The sequence below is a fragment of the Hyperolius riggenbachi genome, chromosome 10 (genome assembly GCF_040937935.1).
Source record: "Hyperolius riggenbachi isolate aHypRig1 chromosome 10, aHypRig1.pri, whole genome shotgun sequence".
In the NCBI taxonomy this organism is placed as follows: domain Eukaryota; kingdom Metazoa; phylum Chordata; class Amphibia; order Anura; family Hyperoliidae; genus Hyperolius; species Hyperolius riggenbachi.
This window is the reverse complement of record NC_090655.1, coordinates 6,900,732-6,923,528: the sequence shown is the minus strand read 5'-3', so window position 1 is coordinate 6,923,528 and position 22,797 is coordinate 6,900,732. Positions and strand designations below refer to the sequence as shown.

The following is a 22,797-nucleotide window of genomic DNA, read 5'->3' as shown; positions in this document are numbered from 1 at the left end:
AGTTTCATTCCACTTCTCACGTGTACACCACTTTGTGTTGGTCTTTCATGTGGAATTCCGATAAAATTGATTCATGTTTGTGGCAGTAATGTGACAAGCTTCAAGGGGGCCGAATACTTTTGCAAACCACCGTATGTATATTTTTTTCTCCAGTGCTTATCTCAGGTTCCCTTTAACCACTTACCAATTACCATGAGATTTAATACATTGCTTAACGGACCCCTACTGCAACTGCAAAAAAAATTGTAAAATGTATAATGTTTGTGTATAAAGTGTACCTTTGTCTATGTCACTGTCACTAAGGGCCCTTTTCCACTAGCGGCGTTTGCGATGCTGAATCGCAAAACCGCAAACCGCTAGCGATTTTACAATCGCTACGGTTTGCTTTTTAACATAGGAATCGCGGTAGGTCATTTCCACTACCGCGATTCGTTTTTTACTGGATCGCGATCGCGCCGCGGAGCGACTTTTGCCGCGATTTTGCTATGCAGTGCATAGCATAGCAAAATCGCGGCCGCAAACGTCGGGAAAACGGCGGAATTGCGATTCAGCAATCGCTAGCGTTCAGCGCGAACGCTAGCGATTGCTAGTGGAAAAGGGCCCTTACAGAAGACTGTAAACAGCTGAAAGATCTGATGGGTTTTGGGAGACTCTGAGGGTTTTTATTTTTAACTTTCAAAAGCACTTATTGAATGACAGTTATATAATACAACTGCAAGAACAGTGTGTAAGTTAGTGGGAAGGCCGGTCCAGCATGTATGTATAGATCCTTTTCAGGGAGTACCTTTGTAAAAAATGAAATAAATACTTGGAATCCCCCATTAGGAGATGGGACTAGTCCAAAATCTGTTCTGTCTAACTTGGGCTCGAGTTCTCACCTCGGGTTCCCTTTAGGCTGGTTTCACAGTGGGACGTTACAGGCGCACGTTAGAGCAGCCTGTAACGCAGCCCACCGCACAGTAATGAAAAATCAGTGGGCTGTTCACAGTGCCCACGTTGCGTTACTTAGTAACGCTGCGCCATAAAACAACGTACTGCACGCAGTACGTTATAAGCGGCAGAACCGCGTTCGACAGCTTGCACATGCTCAGTAATGTTGGGGAGGAGCGGAGAGCGGCCGGGCACATGGCTAATTAATATTTACTGCACTCAGTGACGTGCAGTGTTTACTTCCTGGATCGGCCGCTCTGTGCGGCGATTGGCCGGCCGGGCGGGACCACGTGATGCCGCATGCGTCCAAGAGTACGCATCACGGACGCCAGAGTGAACTGCACAACGCGGCTCGCTCTGACATCCAGGCATTGCGTTAGGGGCACGTTATGCAACCTTAACGTCCCCTAAAACGCAACATCCTGGTGTGAAACCAGCCTAAAGCTGCTCTAATTGGACACCTGTCACAATCTCTACTCATTGTGATACTGGTGAGAGGGTCCCAGTTTACAATGAACCTATCATAGCTCTGCTTGTGACAGACAGAAATTGGGATCCAGGGCTGAAAGTGTTTGTGCTCCTCCCCCCAGCAATCAGACTTTTTGCAGGGAGCAGGCAGCCTATTGGGCCAATCATTGCATCGGAATCACGTCTTTGAACGTCACTGGACCTGCCATGGCTCAGGGCGGGACAAGTGGTGCAGCCATTAGTTACAAGGAGCGCACATAATTTATCAGCGCACGCTATGCTGCACTGCCGCACCATAGCGCGCGCTGAGCTCGCGCTCCCCTTCCCTGCTAAGGGATTTTTTTCCCTTCTGGACCAGAGCAATTTTCACCTGTCAGCGCTCCTCCCAATTATTCGCCAATCACTTTATCACTAGTTATCACAAAGAAATGATCTATAGCTTGTTTTTTTCGCCACCAAGTAGGCTAACTTTGGGTTCACAGGCATCTCATTGATGCCGGCTATCATCGACACCGGGACTTAGATCAATGAACGGGAACTTCGTTCCGATGCATTCATCTCCCCACTAACGTGCAGTGACGGGAGCGCAGGAGCGAGGGCAGCCATGCATAGCGGCCACTCCCCGCATTAGACACTTATCTATGCCCCTGTGCTGGTCAACTGTAAACTGGGTGGCGGCAGGCCAGGCACACTTCCTGGTCCTGCCTGGTGCCGCCCCCAGTCTTACACCGCCTAAGGAAGATGCCTCACTAAGCTTCATGGGTGGGCCGGGCCTGGGTGAATGGAAAGGGCCTACTAGACACCAGGAAACTGTATCGGAGAGGGAGGGGGGCCACTAAACACCAGAAAACTGTATAGTGAACGTAGGGGTGCCATTAGACATCAGGGAACTGTGTAATGGATGGGAGGCACTACACACCAGGGACACCAGGGAACTGTATAGGCAAGGAAGGGGGCCACTAGACACCAGGGAACTGTATAGGCAAGGAAGGGGGCCACTAGACACCAGGGAACTGTATAGGGGAGGAAGGGGGCCACTAGACACCAGGGAACTGTATAGGGGAGGAAGGGGGCCACTAGACACCAGGGAACTGTAAAGGGGTGGAAGGGGGCCACTAGACACTGGGGAACTATATAGGGGAGGGAGGAGGCCACTAGACACCAGGGAACTGTATAGGGGAAGAAGGGGGCCACTAGACCCCAGGGAACTGTATAGGGGAGGGAGGACCACTAGACACCAGGGAATTGTATGGGGAAGGGAGGGGGGGCACTAGACACCAGCGAACTGTATAAGGGAGGGAGGAGGGCCTCTAGACACCAGGAAACTTTATAGGGGAGGAAGGGGGCCACTGGACACCAGGGAACTGTGTAGGGGAGGGAGGTGGCCACTAGACATTGAGGTTAGCTCACCACTTGGCCTCAAATTTCAATCATCAGCCCACTGTGTATTTGAGTTTGACACCCCTGCTCTAGACCAATGACGTGAACTCCGGTCGATATGTCTGTTGAACGTCATGCTATTAGGATTTAATATATATCTTTGGGTGAGAATAATTTGAGAAGGGAAAACCTTGATGGCTTCAGACCGAATCCAAGGCTTCCGCAGTATCCGGGATCATCACTTGCGACAGATAAGAGGTGATTAAACAGAACCTTTTATAATTACAAACGCGTTTCTTGACATTGCGGAGCACAGAGACTGCGATCCACTCATAATTATATAGTTTTATATGAATTCAAAGCCCTGCCGAGTTCAAAAGAGGAAAAAAAATCATAAAAAGCCAGAAATAAACTCTTTTCAATGTCACTTTGTGAAGATGTGTCAGAAAGGCAGGGACACAGCGCCATAATTCTACATGCAGCTGCCGACCAAACAGTCTATTAATCCTCGCAAGGCACCAGCGCTTCCTCCCCGGGCTCGCTGAATGCCATTTTGGTCTTTCTCCAAGCCTTTTGTAAATGAATAAAAAATGTTTGTCTGGGACATAGCCAGCAGCGATGCCGGAGTTTGGACAAATTGAAAACACCTACTGATTATTTTACATAATTACAGAGATGGGAGAATTTTTCTTCGATACGTCCTTGCATAAACCTCATCAGCGGGTTTAGGAGCGCTCGGTGGGGGTGTAGAACAATACCGCACTTAGCATTTCATCGCTGTCTTAGCACAGCTAGCCTGCCATGCCGGTTACCAAAAATACACCCTCATCTGTACAGCTGTAAAGAAGGGGGGGAGGGTATTGCATAATCATTTGTTGGAGATATATTTACACTTCTAGGGTATGGGCTTCAACTATCCGGAGTCCGCATCAGAAAGTCCACAGAAGGTCATGGAGAATAACAGGACTAAGATCCTGTGGGTTTTCCATATCAAGATGGCAGATAGTGGCCAGAGGCGTAGCTACAGGGGGTGCAGAGGTTGCTTCCGCACTGGGGCCCCTAGACCAGACGTGGGGCCCTCCTTCATCCACCTTAATAGCTTTCCATTGGTGCTATACTGGTAATGAACACTTCTATATGTGCATTGCATTATAGTATTCCTTAAAGAGGAGCTGTCAGCCATACTTTTTCAGAAAAAAAACACTTCTATAAGTAGATAAATACTTACATAACATATCTATTGCATTGTCCAAGTTTGGATTCTGGTGATTTTTCTATAGTAAAAAAAGAGAAAATCCTTCTTCGGATTTTCCATTTTAACTGCGTCTATCTTGGAGCCAATCCTGATGTAATTTCCTCCCTTACTCTCCTCTGAAGACTGGGAGGAGGGCAGGCAATGCCTACACAATCAGGCAGACACTCCCACCCAGCTCTGCAATAGAAAGTGCATTGTCTCATGAGAAATACTGGCCAATCAGAGAGGAACAGAGGTGTGGGAGGGGAAAACAGGAGGGAAAGAGGCTTCAGCCAATCGGGCTGCATTAGTTAAGTCTGAGGGGAAGTAGAGAAGCAAAAAAGAACTACCCAGCATGCCCTGCAACTTCCTTTTTGTGTACCAAATTTAGTGTGTACCAAATAAGAGTCAGGTAAACTGGGGAATGATCATTTATCAACAAGAAAAATAATAGTGATTTTTAACTTTTGGGTTGCCTGGTTAGCATCCTTATTACTTGTTTACCAGATAAAAATAAAGAATTGATTTTTGATTTTATGCCCGACAGTTACACTTTAACAAACTATTTCCTTACTCCAAATCCATATCTCTGACATTGAAACTGTCCTTGGTAGGTTTTGGGACTGCATATCAGTACAGTGCTTGGAATCCATGTAAAACTCATACCGGGGCCCCAAGCTCTTCCCTTACACCACTGGTAGTGGCTAATCCACCAGACATCGTGATTGTAGACCAAGAACCAAAGACAGCACTGTCTATCAGCTTGGCAGTGCCAATTGACACCAACATCTGGAAGAAGCAGTATGAGAAGTACTGGGACCTAAAAGAGCAACCAAAGAAGATGGTGGAAAGTGAAGGCCAGAGTAATCCCAGCAGTGGAAGGATGACTCGAGGGTGTAACTTCATGCCTGGACTAGAGATTGCTCCAATAGATCCCAGGAAAATAATCAGGGCTGTCTATACAGAAGAGGGCAGCGCAGGGAAGAGCTGAGATACTGTGCAGAGCCCTTAGACTCTCAGGGGTCTATTAGAGGTCCTGAGACTGAGAAAGAAGCATACCACCCACAGGGGTGAGAAGTAGTATAAAGATATTGGCAGTTGCGTAGGAGCTGTGGTCACAGGGCCCGGAATGCAGAGTTGGCAGCAGTGTGTGACTCACCTGTTGGTCTTCCCTCTTCTGCTTTCCTAGCATCTCCATGGCTCACATTGCAGCCATTCACATGACCTGCTGGAGTGGAGTGAGGTCACATGGCTATAAGTCACAAGATGGGAGAGGGAGTGGCAGGATAGGTGAGTGACCGCACCCCGCTCCACTGTGCTAGCCCTGCACTGTCGGAGGCTAGAGCAACACTCATGGCTCCCTAGTGTTACAATCTGTAGTGTGAGGAGGGTGCTCATGCTTACAAGCATTGATACCTGAGGCACAGTTTTAGTTGACCTGACCTGAGGAAGCGGATGAGGACCTGTGAAACGTGTTGTCTAATTTTGTGCTTTAATAAATATTTTTCCAGCCGAACTGGTGTCTTATCAACTTGAGAGGTAAGCAATTAGCCGATTACTTTTTTTTGTGTAAAAAATACACTCACCTAAAGGATTATTAGGAACACCATACTAGTACAGTGTTTGACCCCCTTTCACCTTCAGAACTGCCTTAATTCTACGTGGCATTAATTCAACAAAGTGCTGAAAGCATTCTTTAGAAATGTTGGCCCATATTGATAGGATAGCATCTTGAAGTTGATGGAGATTTGTGGGATGCACATCCAGGGCACGAAGCTCCCGTTCCATCACATCCCAAAGATGCTCTATTGGGTTGAGATCTGGTGACTGTGGGGGCCATTTTGGAACAGTGAACTCATTGTCATGTTCAAGAAACCAATGTGAAATGATTCGAGCTTTGTGACATGGTGCATTAGCCTGCTGGAAGTAGCCCTCAGAGGATGGGTACATGGTGGTCATGAAGGGATGGACATGGTCAGAAACAAAGCTCAGGCAGCCCATGGCATTTAAACAATGCCCAATTGGCACTAAGGGGCCTAAAGTGTGCCAAGAAAACATCCCCCACACCATTACACCACCACCACCACCAGCCTGCACAGTGGTAACAAGGCATGATGGATCCATGTTCTCATTCTGTTTACGCCAAATTCTGACTCTATCGAGACTCATCAGACCAGGCAACATTTTTCCAGTCTTCAACTGTCCAATTTTGGTGAGCTTGTGCAAATTGTAGCCTCTTTTTCCTATTTGTAGTGGAGATGAGTGGTACCCGGTGGGGTCTTCTGCTGTTATAGCTCATCCGCCTCAAGGTTGTGCGTGTTGTGGCTTCACAAATGCTTTGCTGCATACCTTGGTTGTAACGAGCGGTTATTTTAGTCAACGTTTCTCTTCTATCAGCTTGAATCAGTCGGCCCATTCTCCTCTGACCTCTAGCATCAACAAGGCATTTTCACCCACAGGACTGCCACATACTGGATTTTTTTCCCTTTTCACACCATTCTTTGTAAACCCTAGAAATGGTTGTGCGTGAAAATCCCAGTAACTGAGCAGATTGTGAAATACTCAGACCGGCCCGTCTGGCACCAACAACCATGCCACGCTCAAAATTGCTTAAATCACCTTTCTTTCCCATTCTGACGTTCAGATTGGAGTTCAGGAGATTATCTTGGATCTATTTTCTTTGCAGGACAATGCGATTGCGCTCATGACCAGTGTTGTGCTTTCCAAGTTTAACACCCTGGATTTGCAATTGGTCCACCATCCCCCCCCCCCCCCCACTCACCTGACATTTGGACTATTATCTCTTTGGAAAAGCACCCATGGAGGCAATGTTTTAAGGATATTTCTTATGTCAGACATGCAGCTGAGAGCTGGCTTAAGGCCCAGCCTAAGGACTTTTATTTGAACAGTCTAGTAAAGCTGCAACTATGCTGTACCTAGTGCATCAGTCTCAGGGGGAATGTGTTGAATAATTGATGTTATTTATTTCATAACAATTATTTCTGGGAAAAGCCAGGAACGTATCAGCATCCCCTCATAGTCCCAATCTCTATCGGGTATGTACCACCGCTTCTCCTCCTGTCCAGTCCCTCAGGGCTCCCCGAGTCCAAGCCAGCTCTATGATGCATGCAACAAAATGAATCTCCAATGCTACATCACACTTCTAGTTCCCGCATTGCTTTGCCTATGCTTGTAAAGATTCCAAAGTGAGCTCTGTTTATGTTTTCAGTAGTTGAAATTCTGAAGGATAATATGTAATTAATTTAAATGAATGCATCTCGTTCTTGGCTTGCAACGCAACACCTATTTTTTATTTACAATGTGAAGATTTCACATTTATTAATTGCACATTTCACATTTCAGCACATCTCCATTCGGGTCTTTGTTCTATATTCAATGACATTAATTGGCCACCAGTTGCCGGAATGCTTAAATTTTCCTTGATGAATTGCTCGGTAAAAGCATCTCGGTTGGTTCGCCAAACGTACATTTTTGCAGAATAAAGTTAAATATTAATAAAACACTTCTTTGTTAGGCTGCTTTCTTTGGTCTTCGGGTTGCAGACAACTGTGTTGGTAGAGTAATGACTTCTGAAAAGGAGTTTTATTTTAATACGACATTGGAGAAACATTCTGCTCGTTTTCACGTACTTGCCAAGTGCAGATACTAATTCTGGCTCCTCTGCGATTCATTCATGATATATTCTTGTAAATCGCGCCTTTGTTACTCTATTGGCCAACGTCTTTCCCCAATCTCCCGTATAAAAGGCTGATTATTTTCAGATGCCAAAGCCTCCTAATTATACAGAAGTTTTCCAGTCTCGGCTAAAAAGTAATATTGCAGAGTTGTGCCACTTACCCAACATCAGACCAGGATTGATGGGTAAGGTAACAGAAGACGAATCTATCCTTCGGCACTTTGGCACTGGCGATCCGCCTAATAGACTTAAAGTAATTTCTCTGTTATGGTTCTATTGTCTGCTGATTTAGCCGCTGTCATTAATTAGAAACAGGGTTGCCATGGTTACGGTTAATTGTCTGTTATGAACAGCTTGAGACGTTAACCAATCGCAATCAGCAAATTAGATTTAGAAAGTCTCTTGGAATGGGGGAACGTGTCAAACGCGGAAGATAGATGCCGGATCGTTGCGCTCCTGCATACTTATGATGTTCCGGCCTGGAGTTATTGATATCCCAGTAATCAACTTCACCAGCCATAACTTACGTTTATATGATGGGTTGTATCAATATTGTTTGACACTTCATAATGCCAAATGACCACAGTAAAAGGAGAAAATTCATTAACTCCATTAATTGTATTAATGTATCATTCTCTCACTGCGGTATTTGTAGACTTTATAGACATTAAATATACAGAGGGATGTTTGTTTAAATCATTTATGTAGCGGAGGAAAACTTCTGTCGCACTTTATGGAGTGTGCAGAGCTGCTGAGATCAAGCTGTGTAGTTCTAATCTCATTCACCCACAAATTCTGGAAGTTCAGTAGCGTATCTACAGGGGTGCAGGTAGAGAATGTGCCATGGGTGCTACAAACAACGGACGCTGCTCTGTAGCATCCCTGGCGTTCTCCATACAGATTCTAGTTTTTTATCTGGGGGACATTCTGCTGCCTGGTTGCATCATTTGGGTGGACAAGCTGCCTGTTATTGGGAGGATAGGCTGACTATTACGATACATTATTTTTACATGCCATGCTTCTCCTCAACTTGAACCCAACCAGTTTAACAGAGTCTAAATATTTGGAGGGTGCACCCCATCTCTGGGGCATTTTTCAGTGTTTGTCATAGGCGCCTTTTTTCCCTAGATACGCCTCTGTGGAAATTACACCGGCATAGGTGATCCACACAGCTCTGAAGACCACAGTCACTGAAGTGGTGGAAATATACTGGCAGTACTGACTCCACCCACAGTTCCCCCTCAATGTCCACACCCCTTCCGTTGCCTCCCCTTGGTGCCCTCTACAGTCTGGGGGCCCATCTCACAAGGGTCATAAAACATCATGATGTTCACACCCATAACAAGTGTAGCCACAAAAACACCTGATCTGAAGTATAGTCTTCTGTGTCAGAGGAAGGGAAGGTTGGGGCCCCCCACAGCTCTCTCCCTTACAATCTAAAGGGAGGCAGTAGGGAAAAACTAAGTATGTGTTACATAATAGGAGCTCAGCAGAGAGCATTACGGCATTGATTGGTGGGGGGAACATGAATACATGCATTTTGGGGCTTTGTTTGAAGGTGTAGGAAGTAATAGGAACTTATTGTAAGTAGTGACCCCCACAGTGCAGAAGACCAAAGTCACAGAAGTGACTTACCAGCAGTAGTGACTCGCATAGGGCTGAAGACCGAAGTCACAGAAGTGGTGGGAACTTACCGGTACTACTGTACGGCCACAGCCCAGGAGACCACAGACTCTTCTGATCTTCTCTTTCTGGCTTCAGTAGTTTTAAACTGTAGTCTCCTTTATGGGGGGGGGGGGCACATCCCGATCCTCCCCCTAGAGAGACCGGAGCTGTACAGGGAGGCTGCGCCGATCGCTGGAACCAGGCTGGGTAATGTACTAAGTGGCTGGATCAGGTGATCGGAGGGTGTCGCCTACCTATACTAGCTAGCCTAGTGCTAGCTAAGCATTTTCCAGCCATGCAATCACTTAGATCCATCCTGGGGGACTCCTGAGACGAGCAAGCGGTATGGCCGACACAGTGTTGAGCATACCGCTAAGGAGGTTAAAGGCCCACACATGCATCTGACTTAATGCACAACCAACCGCACAACATGACCAACCAAACAGCAAGTAGTTTACTTGACAAGTGCGTACACACGCGCCAACCAACTATACAGCTAACTTGCTTAAAGGGGAACTGAAGTAAGAGGTATACAGAGGCTGCCATATTTATTTCCTTTTAATCAATACCGGTTGCCTGGCAGCCCTGCTGGTCTATTTCTCTGCAGTAGTATCTGAATAACACCAGAAACAAGCATGCAGCTAGTCTTGTCAGATCAGACTTTAAAGTCTGAGCCACTGAAACACGTGATCTGCTGTATGCTTGTTCAGGGGCTATGGCTAATAGTATTAGAGGCAGAGGATCAGCAGGGCTGCCAGGCAACTGGCATTGCGTAAAAGGAAATAAACATGACAGCCTCCATATACCCCTCTCTTCAGTTCCCCTTTAAATACTATGGGCCTGATTCACAAAGCGGTGATAACTCAGTTATCACGCCTAAAAGACTTTAGGCATGATAACCTTTGCACCAGCAAAGTTATCACCGCTTTGTGCTCTAACTCGCGCGAAGTTCCCGCGCGTATGCGCGTGCGCAAAGTCCCATAGGGCTTGATGGGCACTTCGCGCGAAGCACGGTGCGCTGCGCAAACCTTTGCGCGCGGGAGTTCGCGCGAATTCCTTCAGATCACGCCTAAACTAAGTTTAGGCGTGATAAAGAGCTTTTCACAGACGTGCAAAGTGTTTGCACCGCTTTGTGAATCAGGCTCTATGCATGCAAGCTAAAAGACAAACTGCACATGTCCGCATTCAAGATTAACAAAGTTGTACAAAAGACTTGTACACACGTTCCAACCTGCATGATAGTTGGGCAGGTTGGATCTGGCAAACAACCTGTTATCAGTTGGTCATCTGGTTGTTTGCCAGCTGTACACATGCCCAACTTATCTTCCAACAGACAAGTTTGGAAGATACAGTAGTTGGACAGATTGTTGGTATGTGTGTATGAGCCTTTAGGAAACCCTGATAAAGAGAGAATAGACAATTCTGAAAGTTAGGCCAGAACCTCAGAGCTGTAAGGAAAGAATGCTAACCAGTAGAAAAGTTGTGTGATGTACTACTGTAGACAGCATGTATGTCTGTGAGACCCGAACTATGGACCCGATGCACTACTGAATGCACGTACGTATGCAGATATTGTGCAATCAGAATGTTGATGCATTTGCTCAGTTTTACAATAACTTTGACTTTCCTGCATGAGTTAGCTGTGATGGTTAGATTAGGTCTTCAGAGCTAAATTTAACCAAGTTGATTACTTTTCACCTCAAATAGATATCTATGTTAGCCAAGGTTGGCAGTTAGGTGTAAAGGTGGCCAGTGGCCACACACAATACAATTGTTAAAATATCTGTTCAATTCAAGAATAGCAATCAATTTTTTCTGACTGATTGTAACATTTAAAAAATCTGACCAATGTACCACTCACACATGTTTAATTTTTCCCCAATTGTGATTATAATGATTGGAAACTCTGAGAAAATTGCTTGGAAGTATATATAGGGGAAATGACAATCTACCACAAACCATTACATTTTCATAAAAATTGTTCAGAAAAATCTAACTCTCCTGATAGCGTCTTATCAAATAAAAACTGGAAATCTGATACGATTTCTTGCTCCAGTAAAAAAAACAGCTTTAAATTTTTTGTGAAATCCAATCTCTTTTTATCTAATTGCCATATAATCAGATCATTTTATTGTATTGTGTGTGGCCACCTTAAAGAGACTCTGTAACAAAATGTTCAGCCTTACTTCTTCTAACCTTTAAGTTCCTATACCTGTTCTAATGTGGTCTGTCTTACTGCAGCCTTTTCTAGTTGCACTGTCTCTGTAATATATCTAATCTTATTTTCTTTGTCAAGCTTTGTCGACCCGGAGAGGAATGGGCTGCCTCTGCTGTAATGAGTAAAAGTTATGCACGCCCCCTGCAGGATCTGTGTGCTTTGTTTACTTCTCACAGATAGTGATGCAGTTTGTGAGGCTGAGGGGAGAGGGATCTGCCCATGCTGAGAACCTGTGAGAATCCCAGACTGGAGTGCAGATAATTCACTATGTAATAAAAACTTGTAGTATACTGCAGCATTATATATATATATATATATATATATATATATATACATATATATATATATATATATAATACCACACACACACATAGTGTGTGTGTGCGTATATATATATATATATATATATATATATATATATATATATATACATACACACACACACACAAATCACTTCCTGGTTAGCAGCCATGTTTTTGTTTGTAAACACTGCCTAAAACTGGCGATTAAAAGCCAGGATCGCGGCAGAAACGGCAAAGGGGAATCCAGGAGATCACAGTGACTCGATTGGTATGTTTGTTTATTGTACAAATCAGACAGTACAGATTCTCTTTAAGCCTGAGACAAAAAGAGGGACACTGAGAGCCCATTATAGTGTAGTATGCACTGGTAAATGAAGGTGTATGGAAGGAGTATGTGCAGTATACTCACAAGTCAGGGTTACCGCACAGGCAACCACTGTAAAGGCAGGGAGGAGATTAGACCTGTCCCCACTCAGGATTAAGAAGCCGCTCTTTGTAGATCAAGGAAAACAGGGGCAACGCCCCTCTACCAAGGGGCTGGCTATGTATAAGGTAGTATCGATACAGAGACGCCAGAAGGATAACAAGATCTAAAACGTTTAAAAGTGAAGAGGTAGTGGTGGACTTACCTCTTCTGAGCAGACACAAGAAAATGCTGATCAATTTTCAGCAAAATCATTTATTTACATACTCCAGTAAAATACAACGCGTTCCGTGGGAGTGACCTGCTTCCTCAGGCAACAAGATGGAGCATATACAAAAACAGGTCTGGTACTGTGCCATGCGCCTCTCACAGAGAGTCTTCAGATGTGCATCCATGGTCCAAGCCCTCACACACATTTTCCTCTCGTAGGGGCCACATACGTGAATATGGTTTGGCCAAGCAATCATGTCTTTTCTCTGTAGAGATAAGTAGTTGGATCACCCAAACACTTCTGGTACTTCTTATCCTGGTGAGAGGGGGATAAAAGAGATCAGAAACCAAATGTTTAACTTATCTTCTTATCTTCTCTCATTTTCTTCCGAGAACATTTTGCTGGTGAATTTGGGGAGGGCAGTGTACTGTTTCTAAGCCATAACTCCATAAAAACCATAACTCATCTCCTAGTGTTGGGGTGCATACACACATCCAATCACGAATGGCCAATCACTGGCCAATTTAACCAATTTTTAACCCTTTAGCAACCCAATATATTTAGAGGCTTGAAAGTGCTACAGACCAATTTATTTTTTTATTTATTTCTTATTTATTACATGTCCCTGCTTCTAATTAGTACTGCTGTAATGTTTATGCATGGCCATTTATCACTAGGGGGCAGTGTGAAACAATAACAGAGGACTTCTGCTTTCATTTTCTATATTCTCTGCTAGTAGTGAGAGATCAAAGCATTCCGAGAATTTACAGCGCAACGAGTTCTGACGACTGAGGTCAAAAGCACTGCACTTATCTCAAACAAGATAACTCTATTGAAGCTGCTAATGGTTAAAAAAAAACCTGATTGACAGACAGGATTCCAGCTTTCTCTGAACTTTGCGTTCCGATTTTCAGCCACATCAGTTGCTAAGCGGCTCCGGGGCGAAACTCCTTGTTTGGTGTGCAAAATCAAACTATTTTAGCTTATTATCTGGTGCGAGGCTGCACATTGGGGTTGATTCACAAAGCTTTTCTTATGAATTACCTCACCTTACCTATTTTTTTACCTTAACTGTAAAGAGAGCTAATGCAAAAAAATGGTCTAATTCATGAGATTTAAATCTGAACGCGAGCTAAATCCTGCGTGAGGTCAGATAAGGAGAGATGAGCCATGAGTCAAGTCATTGAAGGAGAGATAGATTGTGAGTTAATAGTTAAGGTGAGAAATCAACAGACAAGCTTTGTGAATCAGACCCAATGGGAGGCCAGAGACACAGGAAAACGTATACTTACCTACCGTAATTTTCATTTCCTGATAGAACTCCATGTCCTCACACTTCCTGTGTTAGCTCCCCCACCCCCCACCCCCACCCCAGGAAGTGTGACGAGATGGAGGCACCAGGGAAACCGGAAAATATATACTTACCGTAATTTTCTTTTCCTGGTGCAACTCCATGTGTCATCACACTTCCTAGGGGGGTCGGAGCTAACACAGGAAGTGTGATGACATGGAGTTGCACCAGGATAAGTCACCTTGCCACATTTTGAATGCCTTGTTTATTTTCTCCAGATGGCTGCCTCCTACTGGCTGAAAATCAGATTACTGTACGTCCAGTTCCTTTTACACCTGCTACAATCTCTGCAACTGCTGAACATTTCGTTTTCACTGTAGATAATTTATTATCATTCACTCGTATTATCAATCTATTAGTCATTCATTATCGTTCGTTTTACATTGCCCAATTTCAGGGCCCCAGCAAGCAATGTGGAAAAATGGGGAAACGCCAGATTGCAATTTGGACATTGTGGGGGAGGGGGATGAGGATGGAGTGGTGGGAGTGAGGAGGGGGAATGCGGGGATTAGATTCAGGGCAGTTTTTAGGCTAAATTGCACCCGGGGGTTAGGGTGTAAAAATTGACAATTGCTGATCACTTGGCGCTGGTCTCTGCATAGCCGCTGATACACACTCTACTTCCTGATTAGCAGGAAGTAGCGCTTGTATCAGTGACTATGCAGAGGAGGCCGTGGCTCCCCACTCTATCACGACGCCCCCCCCCCCCTTCCCTCAGCACTGAGGGCGGCCCCTACAAACACGCCCCTAGAAACGGGGCTGGCTAGATTCTAGTGCAAAAGTTAAAATGGGAAAGGGGAAATGAGAGAAGCTTATATTGCTGCCTTGCTCAAACACAGACATAAAAAGCCTTATCACGCTGCAGAAACTGGATGTATGCTGATCTTACGCGTATTTCACTGCATGTTTTATGTGTTTGCAGCATTTTTTATTGTCTCCAACAGAGTGGCAGTTAAGATCATTATTACCTTCCCACCATCTGCTACGTGTGCGCCTCAACTCTCACATTAAACAAACAAGAATATGCCTTATTTCTTGCTCATTAGTCTCCTCTTGATCTCCCGTAGGTGGACGCGGTGTTACTGTGGGACCAATCCTGAGCTCGGCCACCTCTGACATCTTCTGTGACAACGAGAACGGGCCCAACTTCCTGTTCCAGAACAAAGGAGACGGCACATTTGTGGATGTAGCCGTCCAAGCAGGTGAGCTCCGCGCATGCATGTGCCTCCCAGCTTCCCCCGGGACTTGCTATCCATATTGCCATCCAGGCAGGTGAGCTCCGCGCACGCACGTGCCTCCCAGCTTCCCCCGGGACTTACTATCCGTAATGCCATCCAGGCAGGTGAGCTCCACGCACGCACGTGCCTCCCAGCTTCCCCCGGGACTTACTATCTGTAATGCCGTCCAGGCAGGCGAGCTCCACGCATGCACGTGCCTCCCAGCTTCCCCGGGACTTACTATCCGTAATGCCATCCAGGCAGGTGAGCTCCGCGCACGCACGTGCCTCCCAGCTTCCCCGGGACTTACTATCCGTAATGCAGTCCAGGCAGGTGAGCTCTGCGCACGCACGTGCCTCCCAGCTTCCTCCGGGACTTACTATCCATAATGCCGTCCAGGCAGGTGAGCTCCGCGCACGCACATGCTTCCCAGCCTACATGGGACTTACTATCTGTAATGCCGTCCAGGCAGGTGAGCTCCGCGCATGCATGTGCCTCCCAGCTTCCCCTGGGACTTACTATCTGTAATGCCGTCCAGGCAGGTGAGCTCTGAGCACGCACGTGCCTCCCAGCTTCCCCCGGGACTTACTATCTGTAATGCCGTCCAGGCAGGTGAGCTCTGCGCACGCACGTGCCTCCCAGCTTCCCCCGGGACTTACTATCCATAATGCCGTCCAGGCAGGTGAGCTCCGCGCACGCACATGCTTCCCAGCCTACATGGGACTTACTATCTGTAATGCCGTCCAGGCAGGTGAGCTCCGTGCATGCATGTGCCTCCCAGCTTCCCCCGGGACTTACTATCGGTAATGCAGTCCAGGCAGGTGAGTTCTGCGCACGCACGTGCCTCCCAGCTTCCTCGGGACTTACTATCCGTAATGCCATCCAGGCAGGTGAGCTCCGCGCACGCATGTGCCTCCCAGCTTCCCCCGGGACTTACTATCTGTAATGCCGTCCAGGCAGGTGAGCTCCGCGCACGCACATGCTTCCCAGCTTCCCCCGGGACTTACTATCCATAATGCCGTCCAGGCAGGTGAGCACCGCACACGCACGTGCCTCCCAGCTTCCCCCGGGACCTACTATCTGTAATGCCATCCAGGCAGGTAAGCTCCACCCACACACGTGCCTCTCAGCTTCCCCGGGACTTACTATCCGTAATGCTGTCCAGGCAGGTGAGCTCCGCGCACGCACATGCTTCCCAGCCTACATGGGACTTACTATCTGTAATGCCGTCCAGGCAGGTGAGCTCCGCGCACGCACGTGCCTCCCAGCTTCCCCCGGGACTTACTAACCTTAATGCTTTCCATGCAGGTGAGCTTCGCTCGCACACGTGCCTCCCAGCCGGACATATTACCCGTAATGCTTTCCATGCAGGTGAGCTTCGCTCGCACACGTACCTCCCAGCTTCCCCCGGGACTTACTATCCGTAATGTCGTCCAGGCAGGTGAGCTCTGCGCGCGCAACGTGCCTCCCAGCTGGACATTTACCCATAATGCCGTCCAGGCAGGTGAGCTTCGCTCGCACACGTACCTCATAGCTGGACATATTACCAGTAATACTTTCCAGGCAGGTGAGCTCTGCGTGCGCACGTGCCTCCCAGCTGGACATATTACCCATAATGCCGTCCAGGCAGGTGAGCTTCGCTCGCACACGTACCTCATAGCTGGACATATTACCCGTAATGCTTTCCATGCAGGTGAGCTCCGCGCACGCACGTGCCTCCCAGCTTCCCCCGGGACTTACTATCTGTAATGCCGTCCAGGCAGGTGAGCTCTGCGCACGCACGTGCCTCCCAGCTTCCCCCGGGACTTACTATCCATAATGCCGTCCAGGCAGGTGAGCTCTGCACGCGCACGTGCCTCCCAGCTGGACATATTACCCATAATGCCGTCCAGGCAGGTGGGCTTCGCTCACACACGTACCTCACAGCTGGACATATTACCCGTAATGCTTTCCATGCAGGTGAGCTTCGCTCGCACACGTGCCTCCCAGCTGGACATATTACCCGTAATGCTTTCCATGCAGGTGAGCTTCTCTCGCACACGTACCTCATAGCTGTACATATTACCCGTAATGCCGTCCATGCAGGTGAGCTTCGCTCGCACACGTGCCTCATAGCTGGACATATTACCCGTAATACTTTCCATGCAGGTGAGCTCCGCGCGCGCACATGCTTCCCCGCTGGACATATTACCCATAATGCCATCCAGGCAGGTGAGCTTCGCTCGCACACGTACCTCACAGCTGGACATATTACCCGTAATGCCATCCAGGCAGGTGAGCTTCGCTCGCACACGTGCCTCCCAGCTTCCCCCGGGACTTACTATCCGTAATGCCGTCCAGGCAGGTGAGCTCTGCGTGTGCACGTGCCTCCCAGCTGGACATATTACCCATAATGCCGTCCAGGCAGGTGAGCTTCGCTCGCACACGTACCTCATAGCTGGACATATTACCCGTAATACTTTCCATGCAGGTGAGCTTCGCTCGCACACGTACCTCACAGCTGGACATATTACCCGTAATACTTTCCAGGCAGGTGAGCTCTGCACGCGCACGTGCCTCCCAGCTGGACATATTACCCATAATGCCGTCCAGGCAGGTGAGCTTCGCTCGCACACGTACCTCACAGCTGGACATATTACCCGTAATACTTTCCATGCAGGTGAGCTTCGCTCGCACACGTACCTCACAGCTGGACATATTACCCGTAATACTTTCCAGGCAGGTGAGCTCTGCACGCGCACGTGCCTCCCAGCTGGACATATTACCCATAATGCCGTCCAGGCAGGTGAGCTTCGCTCGCACACGTACCTCACAGCTGGACATATTACCCGTAATACTTTCCATGCAGGTGAGCTTCGCTCGCACACGTGCCTCCCAGCTGGACATATTACCCATAATGCCGTCCAGGCAGGTGAGCTTCGCTCGCACACGTACCTCATAGCTGGACATATTACCCGTAATACTTTCCATGCAGGTGAGCTCTGTGCGCGCACGTGCCTCCCAGCTGGATATATTATCCGTAATGCCGTCCATGCAGGTGAGCTTCGCGCGCACACATGCCTCCCAGCTGGACATATTACCCGTAATACTTTCCATGCAGGTGAGCTCCGCGTGCGCACGTGCCTCCCCGCTTCCACTGGGACTTATTATCTGTAATGCTAAGCGCGAAGCCTTGCTCATGTTCCTATCATTCTGCCAACAATTGGAGTTTACATGGGGATTTACAAGGAGAGGTTAATTACAAATTAAATGTAAATTGAAACAGGCGCAGCTTGAAGAGCGTTTAGCTCAGCGCACGGCTCACCCTGATGGTCTCATAAACACACAATGAGAAAATGCTTTTCAGTCAGCAAAGCAAACTACATTATCCAGATTTTTATTCCAATCTTCTAAAGGGAACATAAAAACAAGCTAAAGCAACCTGAAGCAAGAATAAGCTTATGTGATAATGAAATGTATGTGTACAGCTAAGTCATAGAACATTAGCAGCAAAGAAATGAGTCTCCTATTGTTTCCAGTACAGAAAGAGTTAAAAAAAAACCACCTTCAGTTATCTATGCAAAAGAACTTCTCTGAACTATTCAACCCACTGGGTTGAATACAGTCCTGTTTTCTAAAGCACTTTAATAGCTAAGAAACTGTGAGGCTGGGTTTATGTATGACATAGCTTGAAAGGCTGTGTGTTATGCGCTTTGAGTCCTACGGGAGAAAAGCACTTTACAAATGTTTGTTGTTGTTGTGTTAATGTTGTGTGCATTTTAATGCGTTTTCAGTTTGCATATACAAAACACATATGCGTTTTTACTGTGTTTTCCTTGCAGTTTTATATTTCCATTTATGTAAATCACTTGGAAGATAACAGGAAGCAAAAATACAGCAAAAGAAAAACAAATAAAATAAATTGGGGGGGGGGAAGGGCAGGCGGTGAATGCATATAAAAACGCATGGAAAACGCATGCCATTGCATTCCCACTGACTTTCATTATGTGTTTTTTGGCAACTTTCCTGCATAATGTGCAACAAAACCAGCAAAACCAGCATTTTAAAAACGCACGTTAGAAAACGCATAGACTTCCATTAGCGGCAAAAACGCAGCGTTTTTACGCAATGCTAGTGTTTCTGCTATGTGTGCATCCAGCCTGAGAGTCAGCTTCAGATAAGGTTTTGCTGCAGGAAAGTTAAAAAGGTCATTATTTCTTTGTTTTATAGCTTAAATACAGAGTGTGGTTTGTAAACTGCAAATATAGCAGAATGATGCAATGTTATAAAAAACAAAAAAAAACTAAAAAGCCTATATAGCTAAAAATAAAAATGAGACTTTTTGCTTTGTTTTCTTTGCTACTCATCTTCTATTCATTATCCGTACAGCTAAATATACTACCTAACGTGGTAGGCCCCATTCACAATCGGCAATGCAAAAGGCAATTTTGCATAATGTTCGGTTATTTTGCGGCAATTGCGCTTTTGTGATTCCTATTCCAATGAATGAGAATTGCAACGCAGTCTGACTTGAACAACCTTGTTCAAGTTACATAGATTTGTACCCAATAACTGAGATATCCTCTTGCTCTACAAGTGTGTTGTGAATTGCAATGCAGTCGTTGGTAAATTCTACATGCAGCTGGATTGCAATCGGGGGAAATCGCATTTCAATGGCTGTAGTGGGAGTTATCCCATAGGATTGCTTGTGCTGCATCGCTTTGCTGATCGCCGGTGATCAGCAAAGTGCAAAAGACGCCCAAGTGAGAATGGAATCTTAGGCCTCAATTCACTAAGCTTTATGGAACACTTTACCGAACGTTTGATAATTTACCTCATGAGTAAAATCTAATTTTGAATTCACTAAGGTGTTATAGATTTATTGAACGTTTTATCGATAAAACATTTGATAAATCTATAACACCTTAGTGAATTTAAAATTAGATTTTACTCATGAGATAAATGATCAAATGTTCGATAAAGTGTTCGATAAGGTTCGATAAAGCTTGGTGAATTGAGGCCTTAGTGTGTTTATATAATTCAGCTATAATGATTCCTGAGCAAAGCCAGACTGAATGCTCAGTCTGGGATTTTATCCGGGCTGATAACAAGCAGGCTGAGCAGTGAAGAATGAAACAGAAAGCAGGGTAGGTTTTCTCTAATGTTTCCACTGATATATATGGTAAAATACATGAGGGTGCTTCGACTCTGGTTCACTTTAAAGTACTATTAAACTCAGCATTGCAATATTATTTACTGCATAAAACCTACAACTAGAAAAAAAAATGATAGCAGGACAGCATTCAAACCGTTAAACACAGCACTTTCTTCTTCAGTGGGAAGCTTAGATGCCCAGGCAGTGAATACATTGTCGTTTGTTTCCATTTCCTTATCAGCCACAATTAGTAAGCATTCCTGGCAGCGCTGAAACTCAGCTGCAGGAGCAGCAGAAGCAGAGAGTGTATATACTATATACTGTACTTTGTAATAAATAGAGCAGCTATGCAATAAAATGCAATGGCAGCTTTCAGAGCAAATAACCTGCACTTTGGGAACTTGTAATTTGTAGACAGACAATATTACTTGTGCACAAAAGCAAATGTGATAACCGTATGGGTAATAAAAAGCAGGAAAAGCGTTTTCATGACTGTGAACTGCAATGGAGACTAAACATTGAGTTTAATGCAAACCCTGCATGCAGCATATGTTAGAATAACGCAATCTGTTACTGTGATCAGGCCCATAGAATTGTATGGGCAGTGAGCTGACTAGCAGCATCATTCTGCAACGCAACTGACTTCTGTGAACATGGCTTAAATGTTATGTCAGCGTTTCGGACCACTTTAAAATGCTTTAAAATAGATTCCCAGTCAATGAGTCAGCATACCCGCATGTGTTGTTTCATCCTCTGTTAAAGGGCACCTGAAACATACCGTGTACAGGGACTACAAAACTTTGATGGTTCCTGATGGTGTCTCTGGTCTGTTTTTTTGTTTTGTTTTGTTTGTTTTTTGTTTTTTTTTAAAGACAAGCAGCGAGCCGCTATCAGAAATGGTACATATGCCTTGTCCTTGTCTACCTATAAATCTTCCACCATCAGGCTAATGTATGGTAGAGATGTGACGAAGTCTCTGTGAAGGTGTCCCGTGGTATCTGGCACAAAGCAAAAACATAGTGAACCTGATCGGGAGTGAGGGTGGGGAGGTGGGGGGGAGATCAGGAAGTGCCGCTTACCACAGTTTCCCACCACTCATGACACTGCAGCTCAGCTCAGTGCTCTCATCGTAGAGCACAAACAGGAGAGCAGGGGAGAGGCTGTCAGTGGGTGGGGGGGCTGTAAATGGGCGGGGAGAGGCTGCCAGTAGGCAGGGCGATGTCAATGGGCGGGGGAGAGGCTGTCAGTAGGCGGGGAAAGCGTGTTTTTGACACTGGAGAAGTTGTCCCTGTCCTACAAAGAACTCTCTTTACTTTGGTTAAGATGCCAATTTCGGGGGGGGGGGGGGGGGTGTGGAGTGCAGAGCAGGAAGGACTCAGAGGTATGTAGTTTACCAATTAACATGCCTCCTTGTCCCCATTGCTCTGCCAACTCCGCCTCTCGGTACACTTTAATTCCTGCAAGCTGAGAGATGGGGCCTCGATGGACAAGACATTTTTTTCCGACACATCCCCATGGATGTTGTATGGATTGATATCTTGGTTATTTGAAGGGCCAAATAAAACCTATTATTCATCAGACCAGGCCACCTTCTTCCATTGCTCCATGGTCAATTCTGTAATTCTCTCTTCTACCTCTAGTGGTCCCTCAGAGGTACGATGATGACAGAGACAAGATGGCCACCCCCATGACACAAGAGACAGCACCTCTGGCCGGCAATGTGTCAATGTGTGTTAGTAAAACAATAATATTTAGGTAGAATATGAGAGAAATGAGATCAGGCAAGGGAAAGTTATTTTCAGGGCTGCTCTTAAAATGACTTTAATATGAAGTTTACAGGGGACAGGGGACATACTAAAGTTTCCTTTGTGGATTGGTAATTCCGATAGAGGTGACAGAAATACTGACTAATGGTTATCGTAAATCAGCTTCTACCTACACAGTACTGCGGGAATTCAATGTTCACCCACATCACGTAAAGGAATCGATTGCTTACAGCCAATTTCTTAGGTTGTATAGAAACAACTCGGACCTGTCTAGCTTTGAAATATAAGCACAAGAGTTAAAGACTAGATTACACCAAAGGAGGTACGGACTGAATAATGTAGAGCGAACATACATATAGATTGCACAAAGAAACCGTATGTATAGATCGAACAAAGCAAAACGTACATATAGATCGCACAAAGAAAAAAAACGTACATATAGATCGCATGATGAAAACATACATATGGATCGCACAAAGAAATGGGAGGTTTTACTCTATGACGGTCCACAAGAGAAGAGATGCTGCACAGATTTGTATTCACATTTGACATTTCGCTAACCAGGGAGAAGAATGAGAGGATAGTTGCAGATTATGGCGTTTGACGGAAGGGGACTCAGAATTGGGGGATGGAATCATTCACTGCTCCTTGGGCTTGATTCACTAAGACAAACAGCATGCCTTATCAGATAGGCTGCCTGTCAAGTTTCCTGCCAAGTGACAGGCAGCCTATTGGGCCAATCAAAGTGCAGGGATAATGTCCGTTAAAGTGATTGGACCTGCAGGGGCTCAGGGCAAGAT

At 46.0% G+C, this 22,797-nt stretch overlaps 1 protein-coding gene across 4 annotated transcripts in view; it reads left to right on the top strand.

Annotated features, from left to right (window-relative positions):
• The window catches only part of CRTAC1 (cartilage acidic protein 1), an 899,879-nt gene that overhangs the window by 608,003 nt on the left and 269,079 nt on the right, over positions 1 to 22,797 (top strand). For all 4 annotated transcript variants that reach the window (XM_068257816.1, XM_068257817.1, XM_068257818.1 and 1 more), the window contains exon 6: positions 14,948 to 15,082. In XM_068257816.1, the coding sequence (XP_068113917.1) occupies positions 14,948 to 15,082 (135 nt within the window). The remainder of the gene's footprint in view (positions 1 to 14,947; positions 15,083 to 22,797) is intronic.